This window comes from Thamnophis elegans, chromosome 5 (assembly GCF_009769535.1).
Source record: "Thamnophis elegans isolate rThaEle1 chromosome 5, rThaEle1.pri, whole genome shotgun sequence".
In the NCBI taxonomy this organism is placed as follows: Eukaryota; Metazoa; Chordata; class Lepidosauria; order Squamata; family Colubridae; genus Thamnophis; species Thamnophis elegans.
In genome coordinates, this window is record NC_045545.1 from 77440374 (window position 1) to 77464986 (window position 24613).

Consider the following 24613-nt stretch of genomic DNA (forward strand, 5'->3'; position numbering starts at 1 on the left):
AGGATTTCCAGTAATCAGTTTGATAAAGAAGATCACTAAGTCACAGATACTGTACATAACAGAAAAGCAGCAGTGTTTTATTTTGTTTCCGCTAAGGCAGAGTATTATATTGGGCTTCTAAATAGTTAGGAAGCAAAGTTTAAAGCTAATCACAACTCCTTGAAAATTTTTGAAGTATTGTTTAGAAACAGTGCATTGCAAAATTGAAGATATTTTCATTTAGCAAGGTTTATTCTCATTGCTTTCAAAGTCAGAATAACAGAGTTGGAAGGGACATTAGAGGTCTTCTAATCCACGCCCCCCCCCCGCTCAATCAGGAGACCCTAAATCCTTACAGACAAATGGTTGTCCAATCTCATCTTTAAAATCTCCAGTGATCTTATCTGAATAATAAACCTGAATTTGGTATTACCAGCAGGCTTATAGCTATTAGGTCTTAGTGTTGGTGTTGTGTTTCCTTAGTTTGGAGTAAAATTTGAGCATTGGAAGCTCAAATAAATTGTTTCCTTAGTAGCACATTCATGACCTAAAAAGTATTTGCTGATAATCCTGCAGTCAACCACAATCAATCTAATCTTTTTACTTATAAAACTTTTAGTTTGGAAATTTTAAAAATGGAAGATTATTTTATGCAAAAGAAAATTCTATTTCCACGTAGTTCATCTTCCGTGATACTCTTGATATACAGTACGTCATCAGAATCTGAAGGGAAATTACCAGCAAGGAAGAGATGGCCTTTGAAAAAAATGCAGAGCATATGAAAAAGAATTAACTTTCCATTGCTTTGGATTAAGACACAAGCAGCTGGAGGAAGTTGAAAAACAGAACAGACTCATTTTTATAAAGCAGAAATAAAACGCACTTCCTCACACTTTAAGCTACTCTGACAAAGCAGGAAGAGACGTTACCCACAAGCTAGGGTTTAACCAAAAAAAAAAGTTCATTAATGCAACAGTACTAGGAGTTACCAAATCTGAAAAACACTGCATTAAACCATAGTACAATTTGATATGGTTTAGCTCAAAATGTTAGATCGTGGTTCAAATATTATGGGCGTCCAACTATGATCTATTCAATAAATGATGTTAAACAAATCTGTGACTCTGTTTCCAGATGAGTTTTTTTAAATAGTGGAATTATAATATCTTGCCACAATTGATTGTACAAGACATCAATTTTTCTTGCATACAAATTAAGGCCAATGAAGTTATTTATGCAAATGAGACAAAACAATCCAAAACTCTTTCTTCCGTCTTTTGTACACATATATACATACACATCTTTTTTCATTATTATTGATATGTTTTTTGCTCACACTGAGGTCGTATTTGATGTGTATTTGTGCCTCTAGTTGTAGTCACACGTGTCTCTATTTTAAGGCAGAAATTCAAAACACATTTTTCTTCAAAGAAAATCCTAGTGCTGTTGGTGGCTTATCATAGTCCTTTATTGCTGAATTGGCAAACAGTTTTTGCAACTCTTGAAATTAGCGGAACTATATGAATGAACAAGTTTAGAATTATGCTAGAGTAGGTAGGAGTAGTAGGACAAAGAAGGTTACCATAAATTGTTTAACCAGTTCAATGCTGCCCTCATATGGAAAAAAATAGGAATACTGGAGATTGTTTTATATTTTTTGTGTTTTTGAATAATGTTAAACCTTGGGATTTTTTTTAAGCATGAAGGCAATGTCATGACAGAATAAAAATGGTTATGTGATACTGAATGCTGAAATATAGAACTAGAATGTGAGGCTGATTTAGTGGAACTCTTTTTTAGAAGAAAATCCTTATGATTTTTGTGAGACCACCTGGGACTCTAAAAGGACATCCTCACATCCTACTAACTTCCGCTGAAAAATGTCTCACTAATCTTCCTTTCAAGACACATCCAGATGACTTTCATTCCCAGATCACAGGCAAAGCCAGCTAACTTTGGCATTTCTGACCTGATGTGGAAACTGTTTTCCATCTTCTCCCAACACACCTTGGCATGATGCATGATGTTTTAGTAGTGGCCAGTGGTGAAATTCATTTTTTTTTACTACTGGTTCTGTGGCCATGGCTTGGTGGGCGTGGCAGGAGAAGTATACTGCAAAATCTCCATTCCCACCCCACTCCAGGGGAAGGATACTGCAAAATCTCTATTCCTACACCACTCCAGGGGAAGGATACTGCAAAATCTCCATTCCCACCCCACTCCAGGGGAAGGATACTGCAAAATCTCTATTCCTACACCACTCCAGGGGAAGTATACTGCAAAATCTCCATTCCCACCCCACTCCAGGGGAAGGATACTGCAAAATCTCTATTCCTACACCACCCCAGGGGAAGGATACTGCAAAATCTCCATTCCCACCCCACTCCAGGGGAAGGATACTGCAAAATCTCTATTCCTACACCACCCCAGGGGAAGGATACTGCAAAATCTCCATTCCCACCCCACTCCAGGGGAAGGATACTGCAAAATCTCTATTCCTACACCACTCCAGGGGAAGGATACTGCAAAATCTCCATTCCCACCCCACTCTGGGGCCAGCCGGAAGCGGTATTTGCTGGTTCTCTGAACTACTCAACATTTCCACTACCAGTTTTCCAGAACCTGCTGAATTTCACCCCTGATAGTGACTAAGATGATGCCAGGGTTCCAATGATATCAGGAGTTTGAGATCTGTCCAGATCCTATTGGCCAGTTTCAGCAAGGGGTGGCGTGCTACTCCCTTGTGAATATAAGCTGCGAAGGGAGAGTATGATTTATATTTGGTAAGTTCTCAGTGATTTCCTGTTGCACTGCAAGAACAAGAAAAGTGGCAGAAGAGTTGGAACATAGAAAGACAGAAGCTGTACTGGATTTGTTGGTTCTTCCAAAAAGCTCCAAACATATAGGATCATTTGGTAAACGTCATTCTCGTGAAATCTGCAGTGAGTCAAAAGTCATGTGAAAAATGAGGTGATGCACCTGAGAAATAACTTCTGCTTCCAGATTCCTGTGACTTTCCAATATTCTACACAGGACAGCTAGTTTGGTATAGTAGTTAAAGCACCAGGTTAAAAACCAGGAAAGTGTGAGTTCTAGTTCTAGCTTGGAAAGGCAGTTGGGTGACCTTAGGCCAGGAAAAAGGCAATGGCAAACCACTTTTGAAAAACGTTGTCAAGATCCCGCAGGGATCAGTGTAGGAAGTATCTGAGAATTGGATACAATTGAATGGAAGAAAAAAAAAAACATACACACACATGAAATCTGGGAAGGAAGAATATGATTTAAGGAATCATGTTATTCTTTCCAAAGTTAGCCTGTGACTTACACAGTCAATCAGGAAGTCTTTCTTGCTTTAGCCAGAGCTTCTCCACATGAATGCTGACATGCCTGCAGCCTAGTGTCAAGCTTCCCACCAAGAAGCTGGATGGGCAGAGAGAAAAAGACACACAATGATGTCATAAATTTCAATATATTGTAGAAAAGCTAAGAAGCCATAAAGGTTAATGGTCATAATACTCTAAAACATATATTGGATTTGGTAAAGCTATTCTAACCCATACATCATATTGAGACCAGGAAATAAACTAAATGTAATCTGTGGAACTTAATTCTAAATAGGCCAAAATCTGTTGCATTAAAATTGCAATAGAAATTGGTATAATATTTGGTGAAAATGACACATACATATGATAGCCCAAAACTATTAGAAGATATAGCTAATAAAGTTAGGCAATTTATTACTCCATCTATCTCTTTTTTTCTAAAGCAGTTTTGAAATCTAGAGAACAGACAAATGCTTGTTTGCTTTTTTTTTGGGGGGGGATATACAGTACTTTAGATCTGTTTCTATAATCCAAAAGGTATACTTTATAAATTGAAAATCATAAATATATAATGATGTACTCAGATCTATAGCTTCTGGCTCTTATAAATGGAAACACTGAATTGATTCCAGCAAGGATGAAAGGAATTCAAGTCATTTTTGAATGAGCACAATTTTACTCTTGTGCAGAATCAGTATCAAATAACTCTTTAACATTTAAAAAAAAAGAATCTTGACATACTGTAAAATCTTGAGCCAATATTCTATAATAGTGGAATTTATATAGCCAGATTGCACATACATTTATGTGTTTGGCAATTCACATTTTAATTTGGAAGTGTTCAATAAATATGTATTTCTCATTTCAGTTAATAAATCTTTAATTAATTTTAATTAATTAATAATTAAATGATTCATTAAGTAATTAATCTTTGCTATGTTATTTCATATTTTTTCAGGGATAATACACACCTAAATGTAATGTTTGGGGAGGAAGCATTGGTTCCATTCATTTCATTTCACTTATTTTGAAAGTAAATATTTTGTTGAATTGAGGTCTGCTCCTGATGAGTACATGAATGCATTTGTATTTTTTCATACAGAAGTTATCTATGGGTTTTATACTGCCATCCATTGGTCACCTTGATTTCCCCTCAAAGAATTGAGGTCTTTGAACTATGGTGCTGGAGAAGACTCCTGCGAGTCCCTTGGACTACAAGGCAATCAAACTGATCAGTCCTAGAGGAGATCAACCCTGACTGCTGTTTAAAAGGCCAGATCCTGAAGATGAAACTCAAGTACTTTGGCCACCTAATAAGAAGGAAGGACTCACTGGAGAAGAGCCTAATGCTGGGAACGATTAAGGGCAAAAGAAGAAGGGAACGACAGAGAATGAGGTGGCTGAATTGAGTCACCGAAGCAGTAGGTGTGAGCTTAAATGGAATCCAGAGGATGGTAGAGGATAGGAAGGCCTGAAGGAATGTTATCAAAGGGGTCGGACACAACCTTGCAACTAACAACTCCACAAGGAACAATCCATTCTATTTTTCTTACTGTAGTTCTCTTCTCCTTTCATTTTTCTCCTATATCTATATTCTATTCTATATTATCTTGTGTAGTGGAACAGCTGATCTACATGCATATATGCATATATACATGAACAACATACATTAGGTAAAAGATTGAACATCTCAATGCCCTCTCTCAGGCTTCCGATGGGCGGAGCCTGACAGAGGGTTGGTATCTTTAACAGCTCTGGAATCTTGGCGTCGTTAATCTGTCTAAACAGCAATCTATCAAGCTGTTTGGCAGTTTATTTATCCTCCCTTCGGGCTTAGAAGAGAGAGATGAGAAGCTATGCATCGGAAGCTTTCCAACTAGCCCTTTCAGCCTAAACACTGGGAGGAAGGGGGAAAGCACCGGCTGTAGCATGGCAGCTCCGAGCCGGGATTCATTCTGCCTTTTGTTGCAGAATGAAGGTTTTCGCTCATCCTCAGCACAATGATTTATTATGGACTTCAAGTCGAGCTGAACCAATACCTGTGAACATCTTAATTGTATGTATAAATCCTTAGCTCCATTTGCAAAGAATTCCTTCTGCTGATTACTTGTTGAAAGTTATATAAAAATGGCACCGAGCTGTGTAGGAGGGGCGTGTCTCGGATAGAGCTTTTGCGAAGCCTAAAAGTGATTTATTACCAAGAAGTGATTTATTATCAAAACAAATAGCAATTGTTGTATAATTGGACTGCCTGGACTTTTTAACTGACTAAAGAAGATTAAGTTTGAGATGGCTTCTAAGCAAAAATTCCCCCCCTCCCCCCGCATTGAAAAGTGCCGGAAATTCACCAGCGCCTTCTGCTAAAATACAATCATCACTCCCTTCTACTTCTGCAGGGGACCCCCTGACAAGAGCAATTCTGCAGAAGGAATTAATCGATGCGTTAAAAAATCATGCTGTTACGATGGAATCAAAACTTAAGGAAGAGATAGCTGCTTCTAACAAACAGATGTCTGAAGAACTTATGACATGTAAACAAATGATTAGAGGGGACTTTCTGATGGCTCTGAATTTGCTAGCTGGTTATGCATAGGGCCTTGAAGAAAAGTGAGAAGATCTTAGTGACTCTAATACGAACTTGGTAATGAAGATGGAGGCGGTCCAGCAACAGGTTAGCGATGCAGAAAATGAAATCATAATGCTATAGTATAGGCAAATGGAATTTGCTTTAAGGATAAGGGGCCTCCCTGAAAATACACAAGAGAACCTGAAACAGACTCTCTCTGAAGCCTTCGACCTGATGGCGGGAAAGTCAGGAGGGAATCTTGATTGGCAAATCGAAAAGGTTTACCGTGTTAATTCCTCGCTGGCAAAACAAAAACAATTACCAAAAGATATAGTGGTCTACTTCGCCATTAGAGATGTGAGAAACACGATATTGCAGGAATCCTACAAAAATAAGCTTCAAATCGGGGGTTGGGAGGTGACTGTCTTGAAGGAGATACCACCTAAAATGCTGAGATCTAGGAAAGACTATGCCTTTTTAGTGGAAGAGCTTAAAAATCGCCAGATACAGTTTAGATGGGACGCACCAACCGGCATCGCATTTAGCTACCTTGGAAAAAGACATCGCCTCAATACAGTACGGAAGGCACAAGATTTCTACACCAACATACTGAAGGGTGGACAACCCTCTTCCTCTAGATCTAGACAAAGAGAACAAGAAGGATATGATGGAAAGCAAACCACTCAAGTTTTAACAAGGGGGGATCAACTTGTTCTTTCAGAGGTACAAGAAGCTAAAGAACAAAGACAAGACCACGTGGTTACCAGACGAATGGAACAGGAATTAAGAAAGCAACATACACAAGCCACCGTTCAGGAGCATACAGGTGTTACATCAGAAACAGTGGGAGGAGCTAAGCCAAAGGTTAAATTCCAAGATATTCAGATGGCTATTAAAAAGTTTCATGGGCTAATGATGGTAATTAAGTCTCTAATATGGAATGTTAAGCGATTGGATCAATTTAGCAGGAAATGGAGTGCTCAGTATTACTACTCAGTATTAATCATACTCCAAGGGTATGATTTGGTATATGGCTGCTTGTTTGCTGTATAATAAAGAGGTGGATGAAAATTTTAAAGGTCATGTTCTGGGGAATGCCTTGCTACGGGTTGGGAAAAAACATCAATATTAATTAAATGACATGGTAGATTTATAAAAAGGTTAAGGTATTCTGGATAAAAATATGATGGATTATGCAAAATGTTCTAAAAAAAAGGATAAAGTTTACCCCCCACCTATTTTTGTTATGTATAATTACTGACTGTACAGCAGTAGAGATTAACTTGACTTTGCATTTGATAACTGCAGCTAGATTGTTGGTGGCGCAATACTGGAAGAAGGAAGATTTGTTTACTATCTAGGAATGGACATTGAAAATCACAAACTTAGCAGAGATAGCTAAAATATTTGCATATCTCAAGGATAATTCAAACGAGAGATATAAACAAGACTGGGAAAAATGGATTGACTATATTCAAAATAAATATGGGTCTAGGAAATTTCAGATAGCTTATGATTAAGATCAGAAATGATACAAATTGTTTATAGTTAGCCTAGCAAGGAGGAGCTAAGCTCAATTCAAAGATGTTATTAACTTTCTATGTTTTCTTTAAGTATATCTTAAACTATTTTTGTTAAAGATTTATACCTTGTATTGGGTTTGGGAAGTCAGGGTGGGGGAAGGTTGGGGGGAGGGGGGGAGGGAGTGGAGTTTACTAAGTTGGAGGAGGGATGTTGGATGATTGTACATATATACTGCTATTTTTTCTTTTTTATGTATATTGAAATGGAATTATAAATACCATCAACACAAAAGGGAGTTTGCTCAGAAGATGAAATACACCAAGTGAATTAGAGGAAGAGTGGGAAGCAGAGGAGAGAAGAAAGATAGGAAGAGAGGGATAGGAGAGAGGGTGAAGGGGGAAGATGAGGTCTATAAGGAGGAGTGGTAAGGGGAGAGAGTAGAAGGAGAAAGGAAGGGGAAGTAGAGTAGAAAATGATGGAGGGAAGACAGAATGTAGAAAGGGGGAGGAGAAAAGGGAAAGAAAGTGTTGGATAAGGTATAAATATGGTGTATGGAGAGCAGAAGAGCCAATAACTGGGTTTTCTTTTTCCTTTGGTAGTTGATGGTAAGATGAATCGACGTAAGTACTTAATAATACAACTTGATATTGACTATGTAATAGTATACATGTGATTATATGCTATGAAAATGGAAAATAAAACCTTTTTATGATCAATGCCCTCTCTCAGAAACCCTATGGATCTTCACAGTTCGGTCCTGCTTCTTGATTTGGGATAGTGGCTTGGCAGATTTCACTTCCATCACTTTCTTTCTCCACCTGATCCTGGTGTAATAATTTATATATTGCCACTTTTGGGCTATATAGTGTTGAGGTACATGATTACCTTGAAAGGCATCTGGGTGACCATGGGCCAGTCACTTTCTCTCAGCCAAATTCACCTCAGAGAGTTGTTGTTGGAGGGGGAAATAGGAGAAGGAAGGTGTGTTGGATACTGAGTTATTTCTATAAATAAAAATATGGGATATAAACAAACAAACAAAACATAAATAAAATATAATTAGAAGGAAAAAGCGCTTCCTCCCACCTCCTGGATATCCCACATCTTGGAGAGTGAGGGGACAAAAGTAAAAGTATTTTTTAAGTAAAAGAGAAACCTATAAAATATATTTTAACTTTAAATATTAAAATGAAACTATTTTGTACTAAAAAGGATTAAAGCACTTTTCAGGGATTAATGGCTGGAATTTTAAAAAAAACATTAAAACACAACAGATAATAGAATATTCTGAGAAGACCACAAGATGGTGCTAGTATGTTACAAATGGGATTTCTCTATTCCAAAGTCCCAGTAAAGAGATGGGATACTCTCAAATATTACATCAAGATCATCAGAAGACATTAGAGTTTGGGGGGTGGGGGGGATCATGAATGAAATATGAATCAACACTGACATTAAAAGCCCACTTTCTTAATCTATATAGAGTTTTAAAGAATCTTAAGCTAACTATAAACACTATAAAAACAAACCAGAATCCCAACATAAATTCCTCACCTGGTTGTTATTTCTACAGAAATAAAAGACTAATTAAACAGATATTTCCTGTAGTTTTTTTTTTACAATATACCTGGGTTTCCCCCAGATTCCCAGCTATTCTGGCTGTTTATCAGAGGCTGCTTGAAGCAATGACATACCTCACTTGTTTTCTGGCCTCTCTCCAACAGTTTCTTTTAAAAGGAACAAACCCACATTTTTTCCTTACCCGTCTTTACAAATAAAATCTCTCACTATGTGATAAAAAGTATTTCTCCCTTATGAAGACATTGATTCTATGAACTCTTCCCCGTTGCCGTTTAATGTACTTTCCTGCCATCCTTGACATGTAAGGAAAGTGGAAAACTCCTGCCTGCCCTGTGGTCTGTTTGCCTTGTTTATTTATTTAAAACATTTATATAGCAAACGGTATAATGTATGCAAGGGAAACGCTTAGGCAAGGCCACTCTTTCCTATGGTAACATGGAAGATAAGACAGTTGATGTTTTGAAGTAACCATCACAACTTTTATGGTGTGTCAACCTGGCTCTCATGTGACTTCTAACAATGAAACTCTAACTGTAGCTCTGACAATGAATAGACCACCTGACTCTTTTCTATACAGGCATCCTATTACCTCTTGTCAACTACTGTCCCAAAGGTTCTTCCCCCCCCCCCCAAAAAAAGGAAATTAGACTTTCTTGTTTTGTTTTTTTCTTTATAAAATGTTTTGCTTCTCATCTTCAGTTCTTACTGAAGTAAAAAGCACCTTTGGGACAACCATGACCCTGGAAGATTGAGAAGCTCCTTGTTACTCAGGTACAAGATAACAGGAATAAGAAGAAACATGAAGAAGAACCCAGGAAATAGGTACAAATAAATAGGGACAGTAGGACAGGGACATTAGGCACGCTGGTACAATTGTACATCTATCTGGGAATCCGAACTAGAGCTCCTAAAGAAAAAGATGATGATGATGATGATGATGATGATGATGATGATGATGATGATGATGATGATGATGATGATGATTGGACCTTTTAACTCAGGGGTCCCCAAACTTGGCAACTTTAAGACTTGTGGACTTCAACTCCTAGAATTCTCTAGCCAGCTGGCTGGAGAATTCTGGGAGTTGAAGTCCACAAGTCTTAAGGTTGCCAAGTTTGAACTCCTCTGTTTTAACTATTTCTACACAGCACCCCCATCCATTTCTTGGCCGGGTTCTTACTGAAGTAACCAACCCGGCCAAGAAGAACGCGCCGGGAACACATAAGCCCCACCCATCCGTCCCACCCAGTTCTCTCCCTCTTCCCACCCGCGATGCCAAGCCCCGCCTCCTGACATCACGGACTCGACAGGCCGAGGGAGGCGTTCCACAAGGTGGCTCCCGAGGAGGGAGGTCACGTGATGGTTTCAATATGGCGGCGCCGTGTTGCTGTCTAGCCTCAACACCTCCACCTCTGAGGGAATCGCGCGTCTTCCGGCTCATGGAGTTCCTCTGCGGCCGGAACCTCTGAGCGCCGATCCCGCTCCGGTAAGGGCAGGCCGGGACGAAGATCTTTCTAAGTGCAAGAAGGCCATGCAGTTCCCGGCCCGCGAGGAGAACACTCGCACGAAGAGTATGTTCGTCTCACGGGCCCTGGAGAAAATCCTCTCCGAGAAGGAGGTGAGGCGTCCCCCTCACGGACAGCTGAGGAGAGCCTGTCAAGTGGCACTTGGTAAGTTGAAGGGGCGTGCGAAAGGTCGGCTATTTGGACGTAGAGGCGAGGGTTGATTAATTCCGGTTTCTCCACAGCCACCCCCCGCCCGCCTGCTGCCTTAGCAGGGCTCCCCGGAGCCTGTCAGATGTTGGAAGCGCAGCTGACGATAATTGCCGCTTCCATTCCCAGTCCTCCTCCTTCGCCCAGCGCCTTTCCCCCGGAAGACAGTCGAAGGCAGCGGCCAAAGGGCGCTAGTTGAGCCTGAGGAAGCTTATCTGCATTATCAACTCCCAGGCCATCTAAAGCTCACCTTTAAACTAGCCAGATATAGAATAGAATAGAGAGCACTGCACACCAAGACAACTAGACACAAGAACAGTTTTTTTCCCCTAACGCCCTCACTCTGCTAAACAAATAATTCCCTCACCACTGTCAAAACCTTTCACTAAGGCTGCATTACTATTCCTATTAGTCTTCTCATCGTTTCTATTGCCCATCTCCTCCCACTTATGACTGCAGGACTGTAACTTTGTTGCTTGTATCCTTACGATTTATATTGATATTGATTGTTTCCTGATTGCTTATTTGTACCCTATGACTGTCATTGAGTGCTATAACTTATGATTCTTGATGAATGTATCTTTTTATGTACACTGAGAGTATATGTACCAAAGACAAATTCCTTGTGTGTCCAACCACACTTGGCCAATAAAGAATTCTATTTTATTCTATGAGCCAGATATGAAACTCTAAACTCTGCCTCTGGTTATAGAAAGGTGGCTCTCCCCACTCAAGACATCCTCATACATTTCTTGCTCTTTGGTGGAATTCTTGTCTCGGTCGGCTGTCAGGCTTCTGTAAAAGGTACACATCTTTGGGTGTGAATTTGCAGATTTGCTTCTATGTTATCTACTTCTATGTTATTTACGGTTATTTAACCGTAAATAACCAGCTTGGGACCCTGCTCAGGGTCCATCATTCCTCAGGGTCAGTGAAAGGAGAAATCTAATTGAATGGGTATGTTCTTTACCCCTGTGACCCCATAGTGAAGATCTTTATACTTACAGGAACTCCCTCTCAAGTGTCTGGGGATTCATAGATAGATACCTACTTGCACAGTTTCTCTGGCTCCCTAGTTGCTGCGTAATAATGTCAACAAATTAATGCAGTTGGTGGAGTCAGGACTTGTCATCAGAACCCGCTCTGTAAAATCTGCCACGTTGGATCCTCCCTGGTTTGTAAACAGCTGACTGTATTTCAGATCTTCTGGCAGGAAGTGTAAAACTGTTCTCTGATCAGGTTAAATTTGTACAAGAAAAGATTTCTCTTTGATTCAGGAAATGAAAGTAAGGTTTGCTTTGCTTATCTTACTGTAGCATGTGGTACTGCTTGCTATGAATTTCCTGGGGCTAAGCAAAGTCCATTTTTTTCAGTTTCTAATCAACTGCATGAGCTGTGGGTTTTGTTTTTTTTTACACTTTTTATGACCCCAGTAATATTTTTTGGAAATCTGATTGGACAAAATCTCTTATTACAAAAATAATGAATTTACTAAAAGAATAATCCATTAGGGCAAGGAAGGCTAAAAGAAATCCAGACTATCTTTTAAAAAAATATTTCAAACAATTATTTGGAGTTATTCAGTGAGACTTTTATTTTAAAAAATCACAATTAGTATGCATTATATTATTGTATAGTCACTATTTCTGGATGTTTTCAATCTAAATATAAAAGACAATCTAACAAATTTTGAATGACAGTTAAATTTAATAAATAATATGTTTTAAACAAAGTAATAATTGAGATATTTTTTCCTGAAATATATGCCAACACTATGCTGTCTTTATAAAAATTGCACAATCCTGTGGGTAATGTTCAACTTAGCCTTAAGATTGATTTAAGCTGCATTTTTTTCATATTTATTTAGGAGTAAATCCATTGAACCTGCTAATCTGCTCTCATATTGCACTCATTTTTTAACTATGAATCATATTGCTTTTCACATACCGGTAATATGCTAAGCAATCAAGCAAACATACGGTAACAGTGCAGAATTTGTAAATGTGCAGGTTTAGTCATGACCCAACATAATTGTCTGAATTCAATTTCTGCTTTCAATAAACTAGTACATGAGAATGGAGCAATATATCGCTAAGAAATCTGCTTGCTTAACTAATCAATTATAATTTATTTTGCACTACAATTTTATCTTTTGCTTAAAAATAAATTATGTTAAATTTATATTGTAAGCTCAATTGTTTGTATGTTATTGTCCTTTCAGCTATTTATTAAAAAGCTGTTGATCTGGTATTCAATTAAAACATTGGCCTGTACATATTGCATTTATGCAGCACTTTGATTGTTATATAAATAATACATATTATAATTATATGACTAAATGAGAAGGAGAGAGATCACTATCATAGAGACTGAAGATACTAATAAAATTTTGTACTAAAAATGAATATATTAGAGTGTAGGGTACTTCGGTTGTTTCCAATAGCATACATAATATTTTTTATATTTTCTGCAGTTCAGAACTGGTGATTACTGATACATTTACAGGTGTAGTGACTATATATTTCAAACTGGATTCAAGGCTGTTTATGAGATAGCAACTGAATTAATCAGTGATATGATTACTGGCAAGGGGTGATATGGCAATTTTGGAAAAAATGTGAAATTGTTAATAGAAACTGTCTACAGTTTGGGGGGAGGTGTTATATCAAAAGTATGTTAATGATAGCCAAATCTCTCTCTCCCCTCACCCAATTTGATTTCTGAATTAATGTTTGATATTTTTATTTATTAAATTTATCAATTAAATGCCACCCATCTCCCTGATAATGCAACTCTACAAATTAAAAATTGAAAACTATGCAATGGATATCAGCAATGGATTGGAGGAATATAAATTTGTAAAACTTAATTTAGTCAGACATGATCTTGATTTATATTAGATGTATCAGAAACCAGATTGAACACTAAGAATCCATTTTCTATTGAGTAAGGCTGGTTATTATTTTCTTCTGAAGATTCAAGTTTGGGCCTACTTCTACATTGATCCCTGAACTTGGATCCTCGGATTCTGAAGTGATCTTAGATATTTACAAAACTAAGACTAGTGTACTAACAGATCTGAACCCAGAACATTAAGGAAGTAGAAGTTAGCAATGTTAATATATGGAGATGATTTAACATATTAAAGGACTTAAATCTTATTTTAATGAAATGAATTACTGGCTTATCCTATGAAGAGAGAGTTCTTAAGAAGCTCAAATGCTATTGTTTCGTACAGGTTATGCTAAGGATTATGTTGAATGTTCATTAATGGTATTTTATTTATTATTTGATTTGCATGTCCATCCATCTTGCCAAAGAGTTTTATGCCGCATGTAATTTTGAAACTTAAACCATTGCTCACAGATTTCATGATAGATTAAAAAAAAAAAGGTAATACCTTTGTAGTACTTGTCTTATTTGAAGATTATTTGAGAGTCTTAGATATAACATTATGTTAGATCTAGGGTGTCAAACTCGCCTCGTCACATTGCTGTCACATGACATCTTTCCCCTTTGTGGAGCTGGGGTGGGTGTGGCCTGCACATAATGCACCTGGCCTGTGGGCTGCCAGTTTGACACCCCTGCTTTAGATAGTGAGATGGGTGGTGTATAAATTACATAAATAGTAAATGAATAAAATAAAATAACTCCTTTTAAAACAGATATACGTAAGTACAGTATTAGGCGATTTACTGTAACAGTACCAAGTGCTATACAAATCACTATCTTTGCAAGCTGAAAGACTACAGCTGCAATATGATTTTATTAAGCTGAAAAATATTTCTAATGGACGACAACTGTATATTATTGAAATATTCTTTGGAAGCCATTCATTCTTTAATTCAAAAAAACTTGTTTTGACTGCCAACATTGTTTTGGTATTCTGTAGCAAATAACACTATTTGCATTCTGCCCTATTCCACTTAACTGCCTGAAGTTCAGAAAACACAATGAATAACTTCCAAAACATCTATGAAACTAGTTGAAACCATGGTAAGAATCTTACCGCAGCTGACAGCACTCAGCTCAAACTGGTGGCTCCAACTGCCATCAGTCACTAAAACTGTTCTTATCTGCACTTCTGCAGATACAGGAAGAAAGGAAACATGATAGAAGATTTCTTTGAATTTTTTTTCTGGTAGCAACCACATACTGAACGCACGTGTTCCTTTTGTACTGAATACATTGTTGATCCAAGATTTACTATAAAATATCTATAGCTTTTTAATAGTGAATGTAATGTTTTTTCCCAAAACACACATCAAATTATATCCTAATATACGTATTTCAGTCTGGAATTAAAACAATCACCATGTGTTTTCAACTCCTGAACTAGTTAGGTGCTTCTGAATTTTGCATCACGAGGAACATGACGTTTTAATCTAATTTAGAAGTAATCATTCTAATACTGCCAAGTACGAGTTGTTAAAATACAGTCATTCATTCTTTTCACAAAGTTTATCAGCATTTAGAATTAGAAGTTGAAGCTTCTGTTCTAGCTTACAAGTGAATATTTTTGGCTTTCTTTTCCATTCCTATGCTTCTCTACAAATTAAAATTAACTATATTATGATGTTTAAAATTGCATAATAGAAACTATGTGGAATTAATATTCATAATAGTAACACATTATTTATGGCTATGAAAATAGGCTTGTATTCCATTACACAGCTTGTCAGAACCACCTTTATGAATTATCACCATGAAACTTTAGTAGTCATTATTTATGCTTTATGCATGTCATATTCTTTTGACTGGACATAATTTCTGCAGCTACTCATCTATCATATGTAAGTTCGCATACCAATTTTTGTATTTGTTAAAGTGTATGTTAATCTATGATAAATTTCTTTTATTATATTAAACAGGCTGCTCTTTGAAAACAAAGTGACTGTGTGCATTTCGACCAATCAGATCTGGGAATGTTCCAACTTCCCCATTCAAAGTGCATAATTTGGGAGGGGGTATCTTCCCAGACACACAGCTCCTGCCCAACGAGTAGGTGACAGCTCTGGACAGGAAGATTTTTACCCAGCTTCACCTAATGTGCCAGTTGAGCCAGTTGCATCAGTTCTTAGAACAAGGGCCCTCAGGCAGTCATTCATGCTCTAATCACCTCACAGCTGGTCTATTGCAATACATTCTACATAGGACTGCCCTTGAAAAGAGGTCCAGAATGCAACAATGTAGACAAAGATGGGCATGCCTCAGTATCCTGGTGTAACACCTCTGCAACCTGCACTGGTTGCCAGTTTGCTTCTGGTGTGATTAAAGAGTGTGGTTGCCACATATAAAGCCCTACATCAGGTGTGTCAAACTCACGTCGCTACTTTGTCATCATATAATGTAACAACTTTTTTCCCGTTCGCTAAAACGGGGGTGGGGGTAGCCAGTGTGTGCCGCATCAGGTCCTCAGGCCATGTGTTTGACACCCCTGCCCTACATGATGTAGAGCCTCATTATTTGAGAGCCTGTCTGTCTCCAACAATATTTGGTCAGTTCAATCTGGCAGGATGGTACACTCCAGGTTCCAAGGATAAACAGTGCCATTTGTCTGGACCCTGGAAGATGCCTTCTCTGTAGCAGTCTTCTGGAATGAGGTTGCCCCTAAACCATTGGAGAGAAGGAATTATGGTCCTTTCTTCCTTTCTGTTGCGTTCTGGGTTTGATTTCTTTGCCATCATTATTCTTTTCCCTTATGCTGTTTTTATATTTTTTACTTATTCTTTGTTTTTAAGTGTGTTAAAAATTGTAAGCCACCCACAGTTGCTGGGAGTTGGGTGGCATTTAATTATTTTTATTAAGTTGGAGGAGGGATGTTGGATGATTGTACATATATACTGCTATTTTTTCTTTTTTATGTATATTGAAATGGAATTATAAATACCATCAACACAAAAGGGAGTTTGCTCAGAAGATGAAATACACCAAGTGAATTAGAGGAAGAGTGGGAAGCAGAGGAGAGAAGAAAGATAGGAAGAGAGGGATAGGAGAGAGGGTGAAGGGGGAAGATGAGGTCTATAAGGAGGAGTGGTAAGGGGAGAGAGTAGAAGGAGAAAGGAAGGGGAAGTAGAGTAGAAAATGATGGAGGGAAGACAGAATGTAGAAAGGGGGAGGAGAAAAGGGAAAGAAAGTGTTGGATAAGGTATAAATATGGTGTATGGAGAGCAGAAGAGCCAATAACTGGGTTTTCTTTTTCCTTTGGTAGTTGATGGTAAGATGAATCGACGTAAGTACTTAATAATACAACTTGATATTGACTATGTAATAGTATACATGTGATTATATGCTATGAAAATGGAAAATAAAACCTTTTTATGATCAATGCCCTCTCTCAGAAACCCTATGGATCTTCACAGTTCGGTCCTGCTTCTTGATTTGGGATAGTGGCTTGGCAGATTTCACTTCCATCACTTTCTTTCTCCACCTGATCCTGGTGTAATAATTTATATATTGCCACTTTTGGGCTATATAGTGTTGAGGTACATGATTACCTTGAAAGGCATCTGGGTGACTTATTCTTTGTTTTTAAGTGTGATAAAAATTGTAAGCCACCCACAGTTGCTGGGAGTTGGGTGGCATTTAATTATTTTTATTAAGTTGGTCTCCTAGTCTGCTTTAGGCTGTGTTTAGCATTTTTGTCCTATACTGAATGCTTCCCAAGGATCTAGGATAAGCAGTTGTTATTGTTTAATAATATTAAAGATATTGTTGAAGGATGTAAGCTGCTTCAAGTAAACTTCCCTTTACAATTGACTGATGATGATTTTGTTAGTGCTGAATGATTTGGATTGCACCCAAACCATCTATTACTAGCTTTGCTTTCTTTTGTCACCATCTATTGGCAGATCTTTATATTTTGCGATTTTTCTCCAGTTCTTTCTCTTCTGTACTGTTGTTCCAGGTATTGCAATGTTTACTCTCCAGAGTTTTTTTAAAAAAAACTATTTTATTAACAATTGTTAAGTCCTTGGTGTTGTGCAGCAGATGCTTGTCTGATTGAATTCTAGCTTCTTAGTTTTCTATATTGTAGGCTACATGATCAGCCAGAGGTTTAGACTGGATTTGGCATTTGTTATTATGGAAGGCATTATGTATCATTTCATTTTTAATATTATTTTTAATAAAGAAAGCAGCTTCTTTAAAAACACTGGTTCATATGGTTCTCAGAATCAACACAGTAATCACAACATCATAATCACACTTTGAGGTATTTTCATTACATTGAGAAATATAGGAATGTGGAAGCAGAAAAGCGGAAAAGCTGGTGGTACTGTAATCATAAAGCATTTATGGTCAAAATCCTAAAATTAAATAGAAGGGAGACATACATTTAAATAACTTAGTTTCTCTTAGGTGTTCTGTAAGATTTAGGTTAGAATTTGGACTTCTGGGACAAAAAGCAAAACAAACAAACCCCACCTGATTCTCTCATTTTTCAAAATACCAAATCTAGTCTAACAGAGATGAACTGTCTATGCATGTGTACAGTTTGTATGTGTGTGCATGCATGTGCATGTATGTGTGTAAGAAATGTGATAGGTGAAGCTAGAAAAAAACCAACATTAGGTAAGAAAGTCTTGTGCAATGCCTCCTGGCATTTCATGCTGCAATCTTAATTTAAACAAATCTGTCTTGGAAAGTAGCCAGTTTAGATTTTTTTTAAACTAGACTTTCCAAGTACAGGTATCAGAGAAACGGTATGAAAGTTCAGTGCCACATCATCATATTATAAAGTACAGTAGTATGCAGAATATATTTCTGAAAATTTTAAAATGAGTATTATAATATTACAGCAACAGCATATTCATTACTGGCTTCTCAAAGCATATGCCATTTAAAAGTCTAATGAAAACAGATATTTTAAAATACCATGCAGTAGTGTAGGTCAAATCTTGGTATTATTTGCAGTTAAACTGCAGCAGAAGTTGGATAAGAAAACACAGTTGGGCAAATATAATGGGTCATATTTTTTAAAATTATAAATGTACAGAAAGATAATCTACTTACCATATAATTATACTGAGTACCAAAACATTCTTAACTAGCTTACAAAGCCAATAAGGTTGTGACTCATCTCATTTTAGAAAATAGTAAAGGACTGGTAATTGAAGGGACATTGATTTTTAGATAATTTGAATCGGAAATTCAGGACATTCATACATTCAAATGTATTCTGGATGATTACATGTTGTCCTCACTGTAAAACATTTGTCTTAAGGTTAAGACAGATGATTTTATGTGTGACTATAAGACTATAAGACTGGATTAATAGTTTCTAAATTTTGGTTTCCTATTGTTTTATCTGAAAATTTTTAGAAGTATATCATATGAGATAAAATTCTGCCTTTTGTATCAAATGATAAACCTGGGGACTTGCTATTATGAGCAATTTCAGTATTTGAGGGTGAAGGTTCGTTTTCTGAGCTTGTGGGTTGGTTTCCGAATGTTTCATTATCAGGCTAGGTAACATCTTCAGCTAAGATGTTAAACTCTCCTGAAGATGTTACTTAGCCTGGTAACGAAACGTTAGGAAACCAACCCACAAGCTTGGAGAACAAACCTTCAACTTCATCCTACACCCGAGCTACAGATATTTGCCACTATTGCAAATTTCAATATATCCCTGTATTGCTGGCATTGTATTTGTGGATGGGACAATGCCATTTCAAAGCAGCAAAAATTGTTTTGAGACACAGCAATATCTTAGTGCTTCTCTTCAAGAGGCAACCAGGGCTCCCATTGGAGAAGATTCTTGGCTTATCCTACCTCCCACTTCCAAGTATCCTGTGGTAGTTGCATGCTGGCATGATTAGATAATGAGTCCAAATGCATAATTGCCAAAGTACCAGCATTTAGATTTTGGAAGGCAATTGGAATCTGCCATTGTGGCAAGCTCAGAAATGTGGAAAAGTACTAAAGTTTTATTTACTTTTTTGTTAATCAAGAGGAGAAACAGATATGTGTTTAGGCATAGAGCTATGAAAGCAGATAAGGCAGTTTCAGACCAGAAAGTGAGCTTCTTATTAATTATTTAATCTCTTGGGTGAAGAGATCCATGAACTTGATTAGCTCATAGTTCTCTGGAAATTAGTAAATGTATAAAAATATCCTTGCTCAATATCAGATACATTTTACACTAGCGTCAGAAGAATTACAGGACAAAGAGGCTGGTAATTTAGAAGTGTCCTTATTAAGTAAATTACATGATAAACAAGGTTGATGGTGAAAGAAGGTAGCTCAGATCTTCAAATACATATTATGGTCTGCTATATTATTATTATTATTATTATAATTAAATCAGCAGAGGTACTTGTGGCACTTAAAGATTACATTTATTATTTTATAAACTTCTAGGACTGCTAATCAAAGACAAACAGTATAATCTGGGCAAGGCATATGATGTATGTATTCATTTATTAATATTAGATTTATTACTTTTAAAACTTTGAGAAGACTTTCCTGCTTTCACTGCAAAACATTAAATATAAATCCAAATGTTTTTCCACAGTTGGGATACTGAAATGTAGATTGTTTTACTTTGTGTATTACTTAAATCGTTTGTTTTGAGAAATCTAGGCAAACATGCTTTTCACAAAATCTTCAACATATAGCTAGGAACCTTAATGAAGTAACAATTAACAGTTCAGAACACACCCATTGTAACATTGAAAAAAACATATAACTATGAAAATAAATTGAGATTTTCATTCTCCATACCATATCTTGTACACATTGAATATTATAGCCACATGGGATAGATTTAGGTTTCTAGGTTGCCAGTTAACATATTCAAGAAAGTCTGGAAGTATGTGAAGAGTTTTAGTAGTCATACAACACCATTACAAATTTGAGGGCTACTATACTCCATAATTACTAGAAAAGTGTTATTTTAAAAACACTTGATAAAATTAGCCTACTGTTATGTAGCGAAATCTTTGTTGATACCATCTATCTTAAAAATTCAAAGTTATTTCATGATTATTTTAAACTTTCAACATATAAAACATATATTTCTTTTTTCCCTAGATGAAATAAAAGCAGAATTAGAAGAACAAAGGTAAGTAAATTCTCTGACAACACAATATGTTAAAGACTATTGACCATCTCATTTGAGATATTTGTACCGTTTGTTAAAATTGCAAATAGATTGGCATTTGATATACACCAAAATGTTATTTTGTTGTTTTGATAAGCTATATAAAGGTAAAACTTTAATGATTCCTTCTGCTAAGTGATATGTTTCCCATTTGCATCAAGACAGGGAGGAGCAGGTGGACAAAAATAGTTTGGAATGCTGAAGGAACTTTCAGAGTTTCCAAAACTTATTTACAACTATTTAGAAAAGTGAAGGATTTGAGGAAGGGGTACATGTTTAAGCAATTCTTGTGACTATGCATGGTTTACTTAGAACTGTCATTCTATTTCAGTTACTAGCAACGACTTCCACACTTCTGAAAGATCATACATACCACTTCCTTTCTTTTCAACCGGAATTTCTTTCCATACTTATAATTTATCTATTTTCTGCTATTCCTTTTCATCATTGTTCATATCAGCCATAATTTAGGCATGTAAATGGCAGGGACACAGCTAGTTTCTGTTTATTATGTATTTATTTATTTGCCTTTCCAATAATGTTGGCTTTTAACATATTCTGAATCTCAGTTTGCCTAATGATATGTTTTGCTTGTCATTAATATAAATCAATGGTTTTAGAAAGAATTCTAATGATTTTTAATACTTTTATGTTTTAGTTGATGATTATTCACACTGTATTTTTGTTAGTAGTTTTTTATCATCTTAAACTCCATAATCATATGAAAAAATAATATTGTAATAACATTATATACACATGTTATGACTTTCATGTTCTTAATTTATAATTTTGAGGTTGACAAAATTTTTACTTTATCTGCTTGTATGATGTGAGAATCAGTCCCTTTTTAAAAAAGAAATTTTAGACACAGAAGTGATGTCTAATAGTTTAAAAGACTATTTTAGTGGTAGCAGTATGTGTTTGACATTTTCTCACCCAAAAACTAATGATTTAACTTCTAAGTTAAATATAACAGTGAAGAAATACTATCAATTGGTTTGCATAGCAAAAGTATACCACATTACCATAACATACTTGATAAATGAAAGCACAAAATGAAATCTTGTTTGTTTTCTTGAGACAAGTGTTTATTCTGTGCAGCTACAAATTACTGTCTTTCTTGAACACATCTGTACACAAATTTTCATCAGAGAACAACCCCAATCGTTTGTATTTGGGGTGGAGTTAAATTGTCATCTTGCAAAAGGGAACTGGTAGTGACTTGGTGTTATAAGGAGACATAAGGAGTTCTCCTTGCCTTTGTGCTGAGTTTTAATAAGCATGGAAGTTGAAGATTATAACCCTAGGCTTCAGTATTTCAGTTGCCTGCTGACAAACTTAATTCCAAGCAGGTATGAAAAAGTGTAAGCTTTCTTACTCCCAAGTAAAAACAATTGGGATAAATAATAAATGATGAAAGTATTGAGCCCGTTAGATATATTTAACATGTAGAGGATAGTCTGATACAGAACTGGCACTAACTCTAATGTGAAAATAATGGATCAATTTATCACATCAAAATAATTTTCTTTGAATTTTTCTAATTAGCCAAGGCAGCGAAACCATACCAAAAGCAAACTTCATTGAAGCTGATAAATATTTTCTCCCATTTGAGTTGGCCTGTCAATCAAAATCTCCACGGATTGTCAGCACCTCTTTGGATTGTTTACAGGTATTTTCTTTAATTTAATATGTTATTACCTTTGGGTAAATTGATTTTACTTGCTGAGTTTATGTTCTACAATTGTGGGTATATGTGTGTGAATATGTATATAATCGTGCTGTAGAAGGAATTAAAACTTAATTATCTTTTCCTTTGTGCAATGTTTTGAACATTCCTGCTTGATATCTGTTGATTTAGTTTTTAAAGTGCTTTATTTTCCCACACATCATGCTTAAAATATTCTTTTTAATGCCATTTATGTGTGATGTAGGGTTTTTTTTTTTTTGAGGGGAAAAATAGAAGCAGATTGATTTTTTTCTCAAATCCCCTCTTTCCCTCTAGCAGAACTTTAATAATTGTAAAGTTCCATCCCCTTCCCTGATTTATTCATGAAGATGTTCTGGTATTTTGAATACATTAAGAGATCTAAGCCATTGAGGGCTTGAAAACGAGCATAATACTGTGGATATATATCTATTTCTTGCCTAGAAACTCATTGCTTATGGACATATCACTGGCAATGCTCCAGACAGTGGAGCTCCTGGAAAGCGCCTGATTGACCGCATAGTTGAAACAGTATGCAACTGCTTTCAGGGTCCTCAGACTGATGAAGGAGTACAGTTACAAATAATAAAGGTAATGTCTTATTGTACCTTTAGAAAATTGGATATTTTGTTAGTCTCAGTTTTTTGTTATTTCAAGAAAATCCTTATATTTATTTATAGATCATTTACTTTTTATATTCCACAACATTGATGTATCTCTTTGTATTTATGACTGTATGCCTTATTTAAGAAGTAAGTTCCTTATGGAACATAATAAAACAATTTTTAATGCTTTCTGCCTCCTCAGTTATTTTGCTAATTGATGTTGTATTCTGTGCATTCACTTTCATCTTATTCAATTCCCTTGTATTCAATTCCCATTTGGCATCTCATTTACTGCTGCCTGTTTTTAAGTGACTTTTTAAGTTGCAGCACCACCACCACTGTTTTAAGACTCTTTTCAAATTAAAAATTCTTGTTGTGAATGAACTTATTTGCCTTGATATTATCAGTATAATAGATGAATAGTTCTTGAAAATATTCCATATATTTCAAAATGTTTGTCAATGTTTTAAAATATGTATATATATTTTCAGAAACGTTCTCTTTTAAGGGCTTAAAATTGAATTTGAGTTACATATAACATTGAGCCAAATGTTATTTTTCTGTATGTAAATAGAAACAAATTGGTAATGGGAAGTATTGAGAAGGAAAGTATTTGGAATAGGGAGAAAATCTCAGACTTAAAACATAGTGTTAAATAGAGTGAGCTGAAAAGTTAAGCTCCCATTGAATTTTTTTGGTCTTGCTTTTGAACAGGCCAAAGTATATGAGTACTTTCATCCAATGTGCTAATTCATATAAACTGTAATTTACTGGCTTTATTCATCAGAATGGCAGTTCACTCAAGATGCCTCATCATAATCAAATCACACTACAGCATAAGATGATTTGAGAATACAGCCAAAGATCTGTAAGAATGTTACATTAATTCCTGGTTAAGTGGATAAGATTATAATAGTGTCATTTTAACAGCACATAAGAGTACAAGTTCTATGATACATACATGTTCCTAGATATACAGTTCTTGGACATTTCCACTAGTAATATGAAAGCAATACTATATGAGCTTAAGAAACAGAAAATGCAAGCTATAAACATGCAAGGATTGTCTTGTTTCATTTATAAGTCCTTTAGACATTAGACATAAAATAGCAGTATGATTTATCTGAAAAAAATCTGACATAAAATAGTTGTTACAGATGAGGTGGCATTTTCCCAAGCAAGAAATTGCTTCTGTCTTTGGGGTATATTTCCTGCCTTCTAAAAAGACGGATTTAAGATACATATACCCTGTTTCCCCCAAAATAAGCTACAGTATGTTTTTACACTTGCGCCTAATATAAGCCCTATCCCCCAAATAAGCCCTACTTAAGAGCCTGTGCAGCTGTCTGGCCACCCATTCTTTCTGGTTATTTGTGTTGCTGTGGCCGCGAAGTGGTGGAGCTGCCCTATGCACTCTGCACGGGCTCACTTCAGGGCCTCTGCAGCCAGGCCATCCATGCCCTGACACCTGCCTTGTGGTGGCAGCACCGGCATCCATGTGCAGCTAGAGCCC

The 24613-nt window shown here is 36.4% G+C and overlaps 1 protein-coding gene and 1 long non-coding RNA gene across 3 annotated transcripts in view; one reads left to right on the top strand and one right to left on the bottom strand.

The window, feature by feature from the left end:
• Positions 1-449: 449 nt before the first annotated feature.
• LOC116508748 lies at positions 450-11956 on the bottom strand. The gene is made up of 4 exons (XR_004255415.1): positions 11691-11956; positions 8278-8396; positions 3305-3399; positions 450-735 (listed from the first exon to the last, which is right to left on the bottom strand). It is a non-coding gene; the product is annotated as an uncharacterized LOC116508748 (long non-coding RNA).
• Positions 10299-24613, top strand: part of ARFGEF2 (ADP ribosylation factor guanine nucleotide exchange factor 2) — a 46150-nt gene continuing 31835 nt past the window's right edge. For both annotated transcript variants that reach the window (XM_032217396.1, XM_032217397.1), the window contains exons 1-4: positions 10299-10643; positions 20718-20748; positions 22336-22459; positions 22940-23086. In XM_032217396.1, the coding sequence (XP_032073287.1) occupies positions 10505-10643; positions 20718-20748; positions 22336-22459; positions 22940-23086 (441 nt within the window). In that variant the 5' untranslated portion in view covers positions 10299-10504. The remainder of the gene's footprint in view (positions 10644-20717; positions 20749-22335; positions 22460-22939; positions 23087-24613) is intronic.